The sequence below is a fragment of the Salvelinus namaycush genome, chromosome 5 (assembly GCF_016432855.1).
Source record: "Salvelinus namaycush isolate Seneca chromosome 5, SaNama_1.0, whole genome shotgun sequence".
Taxonomy (NCBI): Eukaryota; Metazoa; Chordata; class Actinopteri; order Salmoniformes; family Salmonidae; genus Salvelinus; species Salvelinus namaycush.
This window is the reverse complement of record NC_052311.1, coordinates 19,341,040-19,354,892: the sequence shown is the minus strand read 5'-3', so window position 1 is coordinate 19,354,892 and position 13,853 is coordinate 19,341,040. Positions and strand designations below refer to the sequence as shown.

At 46.4% G+C, this 13,853-nt stretch overlaps 1 protein-coding gene across 1 annotated transcript in view; it reads left to right on the top strand.

Moving 5' to 3' along the window:
- Positions 1-13,853, top strand: part of LOC120048027 (rap guanine nucleotide exchange factor 2-like) — a 148,149-nt gene that overhangs the window by 73,376 nt on the left and 60,920 nt on the right. Inside the window, exons 5-6 of the mRNA XM_038993699.1 lie at positions 1,310-1,385; positions 4,435-4,602. Of these exons, the coding sequence (XP_038849627.1) occupies positions 1,310-1,385; positions 4,435-4,602 (244 nt within the window). The remainder of the gene's footprint in view (positions 1-1,309; positions 1,386-4,434; positions 4,603-13,853) is intronic.

Below are 13,853 nucleotides of genomic sequence, written 5' to 3'. Positions count from 1 at the left end.
GGCCTTCCCCAAACTGTTGCCTCAAAGTTGGATGCACAGAATCATCTAGAATGTCTTTGTATGTTGTAACGTTAAGATGGTCCTCCCTTCACTGGAACTTCACTGCAACCTGCCCAAACCATGAATAACAGCTCCAGATCATTATTCCTCCTCCACCAAACTTTACAGTTGGCACTATGTATTAGGGCAGGTTGCGTTCTCCTGGCATCTGCCAAACCCACATTTGTTCGTCGGACTGTCAGATGGTGAAGCGTGATTCATTACTCCAGAGAACGCATTTATGTTGCTCCAGAGTCAAATGGTGTAACGCTTTACACCACTCCAGCCGATGCTTGGCATTGCGCATGGTGATCTTAGGCTTGTGTGCGGCTCCTCGGCCATGGAAAACCTTTTTTGAATCTCCCGAAGAACAGTTCTTGTGCTGAAGTTGCTTCCAGAGGCCATTTGGATCTCAGTAGTGTGTTGCAACCAAGGACAGAAGATTTTTACACTACACGCATCAGCTCTCGGGGTCCATTCTGTGAGCTTGTGTGGCCTACCACTTCGCAGCTGAGCCGTTGTTGCTCCTAGATGTTTCCATTTCACAATAACAGCAATTACAGTTGACCGCTGCAGCTCTAGCTTGGCAGAAATTTGACAAACCTGTTGGAAAGGTTGCATCCTATTATGTGGCCACGTTGAAAGTCACTGTGCTCTTCAGTACGGGCCATTCTACTGCCAATGTTTGTCTATAGAGATTGCATGGCTGTGTGCTCAATTGTATACACCTGTCAGCAACAGGTGTGGCTGAAATAGACGAATACACTAATTTGATGTATGTCCACGTACTTTTGTATATGTATGTACACTGGGGGGAATTTACACAACATAAACAAAATATTATATGTACTGATATGTGACTCCCTAATAGTTTATTTGGGAGTCACATCAACACACATTTTGGTGTTGATTTCGTAAATATGGTACAAGGGAACCCTCGTCTCAGTTTGGGGACTGAATGCATCATACAACTCTTGCAGTCTTCATTCTTCATCCAGGAATTTTCCACTTGAAGTGTATTTTTACTCTGATGACTTATCCAACTTATCAAATCTAATTATATTTGTCACATGTACCGAATACAACAGTTGTAGACCTTACTGTGAAATGCTTACTTACAAGCTGTTCAAGGAGGAAAGTTTGTCTATCGTTTGAACAGGAATAACAGAAATTCCAGATTGAATCCCACTGATGCCAAGCTAAATGTATTAAAAGTAATTTTCCCTAAACTCTTCTTTTTTTCTCTCTGTCATTTGTTCTCTCTCGCCAGTTTTGGAAAGCGTTCTGCAGGGAGCCTGAGACGTGGATGTGAGTGCATCGTTCTGGAACCTTCGGAGATGATTGTGGTGAGTCCCGCCAGCATTGCCAACTTTACCACAGTGACGTCACATCAGGCAACAGCACACCGCTTCATACACTGATGTACTGGGAAGGGGGTTTATAAAGGCGACTTAGGGCTAGCTTATGGGGACGTGACTTAGCAATGACCTAACATGTTTTATGAGGACTTTTACACCCCATCTAATTTAGATGATGCGCCCACAATGTAAGTTATATTTAATGGCCTTTATTTTATTTCTGTTGCGGTATAATATCAACTACAAGTAATGCTAGTGCTTCTGTTGACATGGCTTCAGCTATAGTACGTGCAGCAGTTTTCTTGTTCACTGCTCACTCACATACTTAAATGTGATGAATATATAAAGTGTTGCAGTAATTTCCAGTTATTTTTCACTCTCCAGTCGAAGGCTACAGTCTGTGGTGTAACGTTTGACGCACTTGACACAGACCTTTTCTAAAAAGTGACGTTGAAAACCAATCAATCCAGCTTTACCAGGACATAGAAGTAGAGGCACAATGCAATCTGCGGTCGAACAGTAGGCCTTGGAAGTGTGCTAGATCTTTAAAGATATGAAAGCCCACTGTTATTTTCTCCCTGACGTGTGCAGGCACACACCACACATAATCATGCGCACACACATAATCGAGCACACACACAGACACACACCAATTTAATCACACACAAATCTCCTATTGCTCCGTTTGAATAGAGCAGTCATACTTAACCTATGTGCTAACCACCATCTCCCATACAGTATGGTTGCAACTAAGATATCTTCTTAGTAATCAGTGTCCTATGGATTTCTATAATAATATTCATATAGGTGGTGCATTTCTGTTAAATGTGTCTCCAACAGCTAAGCTCCAGCTCTTCTAATAGCCTTCTCTCTGTCCTGCTGTCGATCATTACCCCTTCCTGGCATGGTCCTCGGCTATTATGGGAGCAACAAGCTCCCTAGAATTACTGGGAGAATGGCTTTGGAGTGCTATGATACCGAGACACCAGCGGCTCTCACACGCAAACCGAACCGATACTCGTACGTGCGCACACACTCCAACCAAATCAATACACACATACACAAACTGATACACATCACATGCACTTTCTCTTGTTCTTTCTCCTCTCTCATACACAACTCTGTCATCCACCACGGCTCCCCTGCCGTTGCCATAGCAGCAGTTGGTATGGCAGAGAGAGGCAGAGAGATTTGATGTGTAATCCCAAAGGCTAAGTGCTATGAAATGTGAAACCGCAGTAAAGAAGCTGGCAATGGAGGACAGTGTGCCAACTGTAAAGGCCTTAAATGTGTTATTCTAGCACCAGGCATATGTCACCAGGCTACTGCACACGACTGTTAAGTATCAAGTTGTAAAATGTTTTTTGTTATCAGAGAAAATGTTTTGCTGCAATATTTTGTACATGTCTTCCAATAGCCCATGCCTCATGAAAATAGCTTTCTTTCTCCTCAAGCACAAGTTGTATTCATCATTTATCAGGCCAGTTGTGCCATTATCCCTTATGTGCCATTTCACGGGGCTGTGACTCTGGAAGGTGCTAGACAGCCAGAGCAGAGCCAGGTAGACAGTGTGATCGGGAGGGAGGGCAGCAGCTGACGGACGCTGGGGTGGTTGGATGTGGGGGGGGGGGGGGGGGGGGGGCTGGCTGGCTGGCTGGCTGACGCTGGCTGACGCTGGCTGGCTGACGCTGGCTGGCTGGCTGACGCTGGCTGGCTGGCTGACGCTGGCAGGCTGACGCTGGCTGGCTGGCAGGCTGACGCTGGCTGGCTGGCAGGCTGACGCTGGCTGGCTGGCAGGCTGACGCTGGCTGGCTGGCAGGCTGACGCTGGCTGGCTGGCTGATGCTGACTGGCTGGCTGACGCTGACTGGCTGGCTGACGCTGACTGGCTGGCTGACGCTGACTGGCTGGCTGACACTGGCTGACACTGACTGACTGGCACTAACACTTACTGACTGACACTAACACTTACTGACTGATTGACACTAACACTTACTGACTGATTGACACTAACACTTACTGACTGATTGACACTAACACTTACTGACTGATTGACACTAACACTTACTGACTGGCTGACGCTCGGTCGCTGGCTGGCTGCCGCTCGCTCGCTGGCTGGCTGACGCTGGCTGGCTGCCGCTCGCTCGCTGGCTAGCTGCCGCTCGCTCGCTGGCTAGCTGCCGCTCGCTCGCTGGCTAGCTGCCGCTCGCTCGCTGGCTAGCTGCCGCTCGCTCGCTGGCTAGCTGCCGCTCGCTCGCTGGCTAGCTGACGCTCGCTCGCTGGCTAGCTGACGCTCGCTCGCTGGCTAGCTGACGCTCGCTCGCTGGCTGGCTGACGCTGGCTCGCTGGCTGACGCTAGCTGGCTGGCTGACGCTGGCTGACGCTGGCTGACACTGGCTGGCTGACTGACACTTACTGACTGACACTGGCTGACTGACACTTACTGACTGACTCACTGGCTGGCTAACGCTCTCTGGCTGGCTAACGCTGGATGGCTCACGCTGGCTGGCTGAAGCGCGCTCGCTCGTTCGCTGGCTGACGCTGATTGACTGGCTGACGTTGACAGGCAAGGCCGTCCCAGGCAGGCAGGCAGGCCGTCTCACCAAGGCTGGCTGAGACTGGCTGGCTGAGACTGATGCTGATACTGGCTGAGACATACTGGCTGGCACTGGCTGGCTGACTGGCACTGACTGAGATTGACTCAATCTGAATCACATCAGGGCAAGGTATCTCTCTCTCCCTTTATTTTCTCTCTCCCCCTCCATTCCTCTTGATCTATTCCTCTGTTTTTGTCTTCTTTCGTTCACACCCTTCCCTTGCTCATTCTTTCTGTACCTCTCTCTCGCTCTCTCACACATATCCTTCTCTCTTTTTCCCCCTTCTCCTGGAGTTGTGAAAGCTCCCATTGATGTCAGAGAGGTGTGTTGAGGCGCAGCCCACAAACGTTGCTATTTTTACGCAGTGAGAGGGGGGGGAGGAGGGGGCATGGAAAAGAAGAGCCAGTCACTCCTTTCTTTCCTCCTACCCTGTTTCCCCAGGTGGACTATATGGAGGAAAATGAGGAGTACTTCCAGAGGCAAGCATCACATCGACAGTCCCGCCGCAGGTTCCGCAAGATCAACCAGAAAGGCGAGCGGCAGACTATCATCGACACGGTGGACCCGTACCCCACTGGCAAGCCGCCCATAGTCAGGGGATATCACACGGTGAGTCATGTTTAGCTACCCGGCTCTTCCTCTGTCTTAGTTAGCAACTAGGGTGTTGTCTGTTGCTGGACACGCATGTGGCGCGAAGATGGAGCGTCCAGTTTGTGTAGTTTGATTTTCTGTGTTGGCTTAACTTAGTCCTTGCCTTAGCTGGTCGGACGCTAACTTGTGTAGCCTACTATTTAGTACCTTATAGCCTGGTCTATGTAGCCTACTAGTTAGTACCTTATAGCCTGGTCTGTGTAGCCTACTATTTAGTACCTTATAGCCTGGTCTGTGTAGCCTACTAGTTAGTACCTTATAGCCTGGTCTATGTAGCCTACTAGTTAGTACATTATAGCCTGGTCTATGTAGCCTACTAGTTAGTACATTATAGCCTGGTCTATGTAGCCTACTAGTTAGTACATTATAGCCTGGTCTATGTAGCCTACTAGTTAGTACCTTATAGCCTGGTCTGTGTAGCCTACTAGTTAGTACCTTGTAGCCTACTAGTGTGTACCTTATAGCCTGGTCTGTGTAGCCTACTAGTTAGTACCTTATTGCCTGGCTTGTGTAGCCTACTAGTTAGTACCTTGTAGCCTACTAGTGTGTACCTTATAGCCTGGTCTGTGTAGCCTTTTAGTTAGTACCTTGTAGCCTACTAGTGTGTACCTTATAGCCTGGTCTGTGTAGCCTACTAGTTAGTACCTTATAGCCTGGTCTGTGTAGCCTTTTAGTTAGTACCTTGTAGCCTACTAGTGTGTACCTTGTAGCCTGGTCTGTGTACACCATTGTTACTGCTTTGCTGAGGTCTGTAGTTATGTTGTTGTCAAAGTATTGTGTTTGCTGTAGGCTTGCTGTGCCTTGTTTCACCCTGGTATTATAATTCTACCCTCCTGGCTACCTGTTCTTAAAACGCATTGTTCCATGCTGTGCACCCTTTTGCTGTAGGCTACCTTATATACCTTTTATCTGCACCCTCACTGTTAGACCTTATAAAGGCTATAACCTCCTGTGTAGTCATCTTTGGACCCTTTCTCTCTAGAACGAGTGTCCCTTTGCAACACCCTCTTTACCCTATACCCATTCCCTTTACTCAATGTGCATGTCTCCTTCACTCCATTACCCCAAGTGCATATTTACTGTGTCCCCTATTGCTCAAGTCTGTGTCAGGGTGGTTGTTATTCTACGCCGTCTGTCAGGGTGGTTGTTATTCTACGCAGTCTGTCAGGGTGGTTGTTATTCTACGCAGTCTGTCAGGGTGGTTGTTATTCTACGCCGTCTGTCAGGGTGGTTGTTATTCTACGCCGTCTGTCAGGGTGGCTGTTATTCTACGCAGTCTGTCTGGGTGGTTGTTATTCTACGCAGTCTGTCTGGGTGGTTGTTATTCTACGCAGTCTGTCTGGGTGGTTGTTATTCTACGCAGTCTGTCTGGGTGGTTGTTATTCTACGCAGTCTGTCTGGGTGGTTGTTATTCTACGCAGTCTGTCAGGGTGGTTGTTATTCTACGCCGTCTGTCTGGGTGGTTGTTATTCTACGCAGTCTGTCAGGGTGGTTGTTATTCTACGCAGTCTGTCAGGGTGGTTGTTATTCTACGCAGTCTGTCAGGGTGGTTGTTATTCTACGCAGTCTGTCAGGGTGGTTGTTATTCTACGCCGTCTGTCAGGGTGGTTGTTATTCTACGCCGTCTGTCAGGGTGGTTGTTATTCTACGCAGTCTGTCAGGGTGGCTGTGATTCTACGCAGTCTGTCAGGGTGGCTGTGATTCTACGCAGTCTGTCAGGGTGGCTGTGATTCTACGCAGTCTGTCAGGGTGGCTGTGATTCTACGCAGTCTGTCAGGGTGGCTGTGATTCTACGCAGTCTGTCAGGGTGGTTGTTATTCTACGCAGTCTGTCAGGGTGGCTGTGATTCTACGCAGTCTGTCAGGGTGGCTGTGATTCTACGCAGTATAGCTCAAGGAGTTCCCTGCATGTAGTTGAAGGTACACACTGTATTGACTCACCCATCAGGAGTTGATGTAGAACCAGTTAGTTTCTCCAGGGAAATCAGCAAGAGGAGGACTGGAAAGGAGTGAAGGGAGAAAAGAGCAGTCAATGTGGAAAACGGAACAGGGGCCCTTTTCATCATGTGGTCCCATAGCTGCCCACCCCCCACATTCTAAAAGGGCAGCATGTGTGGAGACGGTAGGTCTCTTATTTTCCAAACAGTCCACAGTCCACTGAGGTGGCCACAGCAGTGCCTGAGAGGGGTCCTAAAGTGTGCCTTGTTCATGGAAACCCATATTAACTATAATGAAGTGTTCACTTACAAAACATTAGGAACACCTGCTCTTTCCTTGACAGACTAACCAGGTGAAAGCTAGGATCCCTTATTGACGTCACCTGTTACAACCACAAGGATTTTTAAGCCTTGAGACATGGATTGTGTGCCATTCAAAGGGTGAATGGGCAAGACTAAATATTTAAAGTGCCTTTGAACGGGGTATGGTAGTAGTTGCCAGGCTCACCGATTTGTGTCAAGAACTGGAAAGCTGCTGGGTTTTTCACGTTCGACAGTTTCCCATGTGTATCAAAAATAATCCAGGACATCCAGCCAACTTAACAAAACTGTGGGAAGCATTGGAGTCGACATGAGCCAGCATCCCTGTGGAATGCTTTGGACACCTTGTAGAGTCCATGCCCCAACGAATTGAGGCTGTTCTGAAAAGGGGATGCAACTCAATATTAGTAAGGTGTTCTTAATGTTTTTTGCACTCTGTACATACATAACAATTATGTGAACGCACCCCATATTGCTATTTAAGGGAACCCATGGAAGTGCACTAAATGTTAACTACTGATGTGAACACATCCCTTGGGCCATGTTGTTATTTTCCCTAAGCCTCAGTTCTGCCCTATTTCAGTCCATTCCTCCCATTCCTGGCATTCTCAAGGGATGGTGTCGACAAGAGTACCCTGGCTTGTTTGAAATACCATGGAATAATCTGGGTTTGCCATACAAAGCAGAAACACGGCAGACATCATCCAACCCTTCCAAACCACCCCCTAATTTTACGTTGACGCTGACATAAAAACGCACCCTGAACTTTCTCATGGCCTGACGTCGCCTGTCACAAAATTCTAGTTCTCCGCAGAGACTCTGTGGGAAGAATACTTAGTGCCATGGTAACAAGCAGTCCCAAATGGCTGTTGGTGGAGTGCGCTTTAAGCACAGTAGTGCAGAGGGAATAACTTCAGATGAGACTTGATTTTCCTCCCAAACCCTAAGGTGCATTTAGAGGTGAAAAATGCTGCAGGGAGAAACGTTTGACGTGGGGATAGAGAGAGAGAGCAGCGTAGGACGCTAAAGGATTCACTCACATTTAAGGCCCTTAAAATCTGACTTGGTAGACAGCGTGTGTATTACGGGGACATTGGTCTTGTCTATTGTAAGGACATTTTATTTTGTTTGGATATCCCCTTTAATACAAGGGGCCTTTCATTTAAGGCATCTGTCTTTCCTAATCAATCTGCTCTATCCCTACTTTCAAATGTTCTTCTTAAATATATCCTTATTGCCATCTATGGTTGATAGGAATTTGCTTTATAATGTGCAATATATAGGATCCTCTTAAGTATGGGCATTCCCTCAGTGTGGTCCATCACAATTGAAGGCCCTCCAGGCAAAGAGAGTGCCAAGCCTTTGTTCCCCCAACAGTGGACCTGATGTGATGGGATGTGACCAACATCTACTATGTCCTACAAAATTGTAACTGGGATATTGCCAATGGCGTGCTAACCTAGCACTGGTGGTCTTCTTGGGACTAATGGTTCTGTGTGTAGCTCAATGTCCTGGTCTTCCCTTGAAAAAGACGCTCCCCAGGGCAAGTAGCTGAGGAAATAAAGGATTGTTACCACTTGCAGACATTTATTTTACCTCAGAAATCCCAGAAAGCAAAAATGCTCCAAATGAAAAGCCTAGAATCCTGGCAGTGACATGAGGCTAAGGCTAGTAGCTACTGAAACACTGGCCATGATAAAGGACAAGTTCCAAATGAAGATGCAGTAAAACATCCTTAAAAATGGTTGTCCGTTGTGGGTTAGGCAAACTGATATCTTAGAATGCATCACACGCCGCACGCACGCGCTCAGACGAGATCGGCTACACTGACTGACCCCCTTGTTCTGTCCTCAGAATGGTCAACTCCTATTCAGTCTGGCTTTCTTTATCCTATTTTTCTCCCTCTCTCTCTGTCATGATATGATGTAATTCATGTCCATTTTAATGAGTCTGTCAACAGTGTGGTTAGATGGTTTTTTGTTGTTGTTATTTTTACCCTTTTTTCTCCCAAATTTTGTGGTATCCAATTGGTAGTTAGTGTTGTCTCATCGCTGCAACTCCCGTACCGACTCGCGACAGGCTAAGGTTGAGAGCCGTGTGTCCTCTGAAACCCAACCAAGCAGCACTGCGTCTTGACACAATGCCCACTTAACCTTGAATCCAGCTGCACCAATGTGTCGGAGGAAACACGTGCACCTGGCGATCGTTTCAGAGTGCACTGCTCCCGGCCCGCCACAGGAGTCACTAGTGCGCGATGGGACAAGGACATCCCTGCCGGCCAAACCCTCCCCTAACCCGGACAACACTGGGCCAATTGTGCGCCGCCCTATTGGTCTCCCGGTCGCGGCCGGCTGCGACAGAGCCTGGACTCAAACCCAGAATCTCTAGTGGCACAGAGCACTGTGATGCTGTGCCTTAGACCACTGCACCACACGGGAGGCCTTTGGATGGAAGTTTTATCTCTGATGGTGTTTCTCTTTCTAAATGTTTCTTCATCACTCTCTATCTTAGAATCTTTCCATCGCCACCAGAACGGATGAGTAATCTCTTTCTTCGGGGTCTGCCCAGTGGCCGCCAGGTTCTTGTCGAGGCCCTGAGCAGCTGTTCCCTAATTACCATGGTGCAACGCACGTGGCCGGCGGCAGCCTCATCGAATCAATGCCCCTCAGTTCAACCTCCCCTCCCACCTCCATCTTAGTATCCAACCAACCATGTGCTCATTTGCGTCCGTGATTGGTGTTAATTGTTTCTTTATAAAATGTAAACTCCCCAGAGTTGACCAAAGTTATTGCTTTTAATGATTCCCGAAACCGTTTTGTCTCACAATATGGGCATTCGCTGAACGCAATAAGGGGTTTCTTGTCTTTTCTCGTGTGTGTGTGTTTTGAGGCTGATTGAGTCTTGGTGTATACGGTCTCTTTTATGCCCAACCAGTGAAAGAGTTTCTTCAGCTAGCTCCTCAGTTGTCAGGTGAGACAGGAAAAGGAGGATGGGAGTGTTTGGCTCAATGAATAATGTACATGTTTGTGTATTTCTAAACCTACCCTGCCCAACTGGTGCAGAGTAAGGCTTTTTAACAGCCGCTCATTACAGCTGCTGAAGCTTCAGGCCTAATTCTCTCTCTTCATCCCTGAGTGACATGTGACATGTTTGATAACACTCATCTTCCTCTGCTTCTTCTTTTCATGCTTTTCATCTCATCCTGAATGCTCCCAGAAATGCATTAAAGCTCAGGTACTGTATCTGTCAACACAGTGTGGGTGAGGGTGGGTGTCTGTCTCACTCATGACTGTAGGTAGTTTTACTTTTTAATTATAGACACTCAGACAGACCTTTTGTTTGATGGTGTCTGAAATGATAAAGGTGTTTTTCCCCTTTACCCCTAAAAGTCAAATGCATTGTGCAAAAAATGTGCTATATTGCTATATACTAGCTATATTATTGGGGCATGAATTGAAAAGCTATTGTGGTTGTAAAGAGCTTCACAATGTCACATCTGAAAATGACTCAACTATCCTGATGTGGATAGCAAATGTAAATATGTTCAGTTAGAGCAGTGGTTCCCAAACTGTGTGGTCCTTTAAAAAAAAGTCTGGCTTTCAACTGACTCTTGAAAGTTGTAATACTAGAATGCACGAGGTGCAATTTCTAAATTGGGTAGTGCATCATCAGTTTTCCTCTTGTCATGTCAGTCATTGCATACATTAGAGAGCTATTTATAACTTGTCAGAAATGTCCAGATCAACTAGCCCATGTCAGCTAAAGTTTTTTTTAGCCCATAGATGTTGTAGTAACATTCAAGTCACTCAAATATCACATGAATACACGTTAGACATGGCAACATGAATAGAGATGTTCCCCAATGCTGGAAGGAGGGCCTGAGTGAAAGTTTGGGAACCCTGAGTTAGAGATAAAAAGCATAAATGGAATCTGGTCACGTAGCCTACAGGTAATCACATAGCCTACAGTGCAGTGAGCATGATAACCATGATTGCCGTACCTCTTAAGGATTATGAAATGATATAATGAGTGTAATTTAGCTGTTGGAGGAACATCTAATCTCATCCGCTGAACAACGTCATTAGTGGGTTTGGAGAACAACAAGAACCCCCCCCCCCCAAGATGTTTTATTGTCACATACAAGCTCCTGATTCAATCCAAACTAATAATTGGGTTTGTGAACTTTGACAAAAATATATATTTTCTAGTGCACTGTCTGAACAGTTCTAATTGTTATGTGTGAACATTGCTGTGTTGATTACATACATGAACCTGCGCCGGACGGAATCGGATTGGAGAGGGTGAAGAATAGGAGCTAGCTGAGCCGGGCCCAAAACGAAAGAGGAGTGAGACTAACCTGTTAGACAGACGCGCCCGTGGAAAAGCAGGGGTCTTATTTTTAGAGCTGTTTTTTGTGAAGGCCTGTTCTGTTCTGTACCTAGGTTCAGCTGCTGCACGGACACGAGCCTCAGGTTTAAAGGATTTACACTATCACAGAGACAGATCCATGGACTACTGTAATGACCAACCAGGGACTGACCAGAGACAGATCCATGGACTACTGTAATGACCAACCAGGGACTGACCAGAGACAGATCCATGGACTACTTTAATGACCAACCAGGGACTGACCAGGGAGACAGACAGATCCATGGACTACTGTAATGACCAACCAGGGACTGACCAGAGACAGATCCATGGACTACTGTAATGACCAACCAGGGACTGACCAGAGACAGATCCATGGACTACTGTAATGACCAACCAGGGACTGACCAGAGAAAAAACTTATTTTTTCCTTCTCTCATGTCATCTTCATTTTCTTTCATTTTCTTTACTATACTTAGACATTTGAAGATCAGTAGAAAGAAAAGTAGGCCTGTGGAGGGAAATGGGCTCTGGTGGGGGTGATATCAGGCCATCTAATCTCTCTCACTGTCCCCGTCTCTGTCAACATTGGACAATGACATCATGGCTGTCCTGTTGTCACAAGCAGGGTATGCCTGGCTGGGACAGTGTGTACGCTTTCCCTCCTCTCTTTTTCATATTCCTGTTTCCTATCAGGGAGACTGGGGAAAGGTGTGGGAGACATGGTGCCTGGCTTACCTTAAGATAGTCGGTGACAGAGTGTTATCAAGTCATAGTTGGTGACCTTCCATAGTTCCAAATCGGGTTAAAGGATTACTGTCTCGATACTCTTCATCTCCTTACTCAATCTCATGTAGTCCCTCGGTAGGTCACACACAGTCACACACAGCAAAGATGAAATGTTTTGTTGCTGATCTAATGGTTTAGTATAGTATTTGGTGGTCTTCACCAAGTCCTGTTCATTTGTAGGGTTAAACACAAGTCACTGTTGGTCTGATTCAGAGGGGTTGGGTTAAATGTGGAAGACACATTTCAGTTGAATGCATTCAGTTGTACAACTCACTAGGTATCCCCCTTTCCCTTTCCTAATATTTGGTGGTCTTCACCAAGCCCTGTTCATTTGTAGGGTTAAACACAAGTCACTGTTGGTCTTATTTGGACAATGCTCAGACCCACTTTCATCAATTTTGCGGACTGAGTGTATCTGTTCAATGTCCGAACACGTTAGTGTGTTCCTAACACACATCTTAGTCAAGACAGGGGTGTCTACTCCTATCCTTCTGAATGTTTTTCTCCTGCTAACTTGCCCTACATCTTGGGAGGAGTCTTGGACTATTGTTTCAAAAGCCTCTTCCTCGCCCTCTCCTCCCCTCCCCTCATATCCTAGTGGGCCACTCCTTTCCGTGTTTGGCTAGGAAATCCTCTCCACTTCCTGCCCGGAAAAGGAAACGGAGCCCGCGCCAACACCTGCCAACGCGTGCCAAGAGCAGCTCAATACCCTGACACCTCTTGAACTGGCACAGGTGGCGTGGGAACAGTAGTCAGGAAAGAGGCATGAGCCTCTTCTGTTCTCTGACAGGAAGTCAACCCTAGAGGAGCAGACGGTAGCGGTGTATTCATCCTTTTTCCCCCTGTAAGTCACAGGCCTGGCCCCTTTATTGATATGCACAGTCTGCTATTTAACAAGGCTCAAGACTGTTTCTCATGCATGCTAATTAGCTAAGGTAGCATGCATAATGTACTGTAGAAATTGCAACGTCAAGATCGATACTGGCAGTGTGGTAGCATCCGTTCTAGACGCTTTTGTTAGTTTGACGGATGCTAATCGCTAACCGGTTGTTAGCAAGGTTTTTTATTAGTTGGAATAATCAACCATTTGCAAAACGACAGTCAAGCTAAGCCTTAGATTTAAAGCCAGCCGTAACAGATCTAGTCTTATATGCTATTTCTCTATTTCTTAAGTAGCCAATGTTATTCAGTGATAAGAGCATTTGCATTGGTTAACCTTTGAAATGTGTATTTTTAGTGTTTAGCTGGCAGTGTCTGTACTGGCTTTGACTGGCACTTGACTTGTAGAAAAGATGTTGACTGGGTAGAAAGGAGAGTTTTAGCTGAGGAGACTCGTCTTTGTACTGGTAGTATGACCAGCTACTGTACTGTCTGAATGGGGAAGTAAAAGTCTGAAACACTTACTCATCATGAAGAAAAAAATAAATAAAGGCTACTTTTCCAAAAATGTTTGTCAGTGTGCACATTGTTAATGATACAACTGACTGTAAATGCTTCAACTGAAAAAGCCACATTAAGGGAAAAAAAGCTTATGAGCTTTGTATGTCCCCCTACAGCATGTCTCTGTACATACTGTATGAGAGTGTCTGTTTGCTTTTATCTTCCTTACCGTGGTAATGAGCTTTTTACGACCCAAATGCTATGCATCAGCAGGCAAACAGCATCACGTGATCCAAGCCCATAATGCATGGAACATACTTATAGCCATAGTGGTTAGCAGGGAACATTAGAAATGTCTGACGTTGAAAGGCTCACCGCCCCCCTCAACTGAATCTGTGACTGCATTAATGTTACG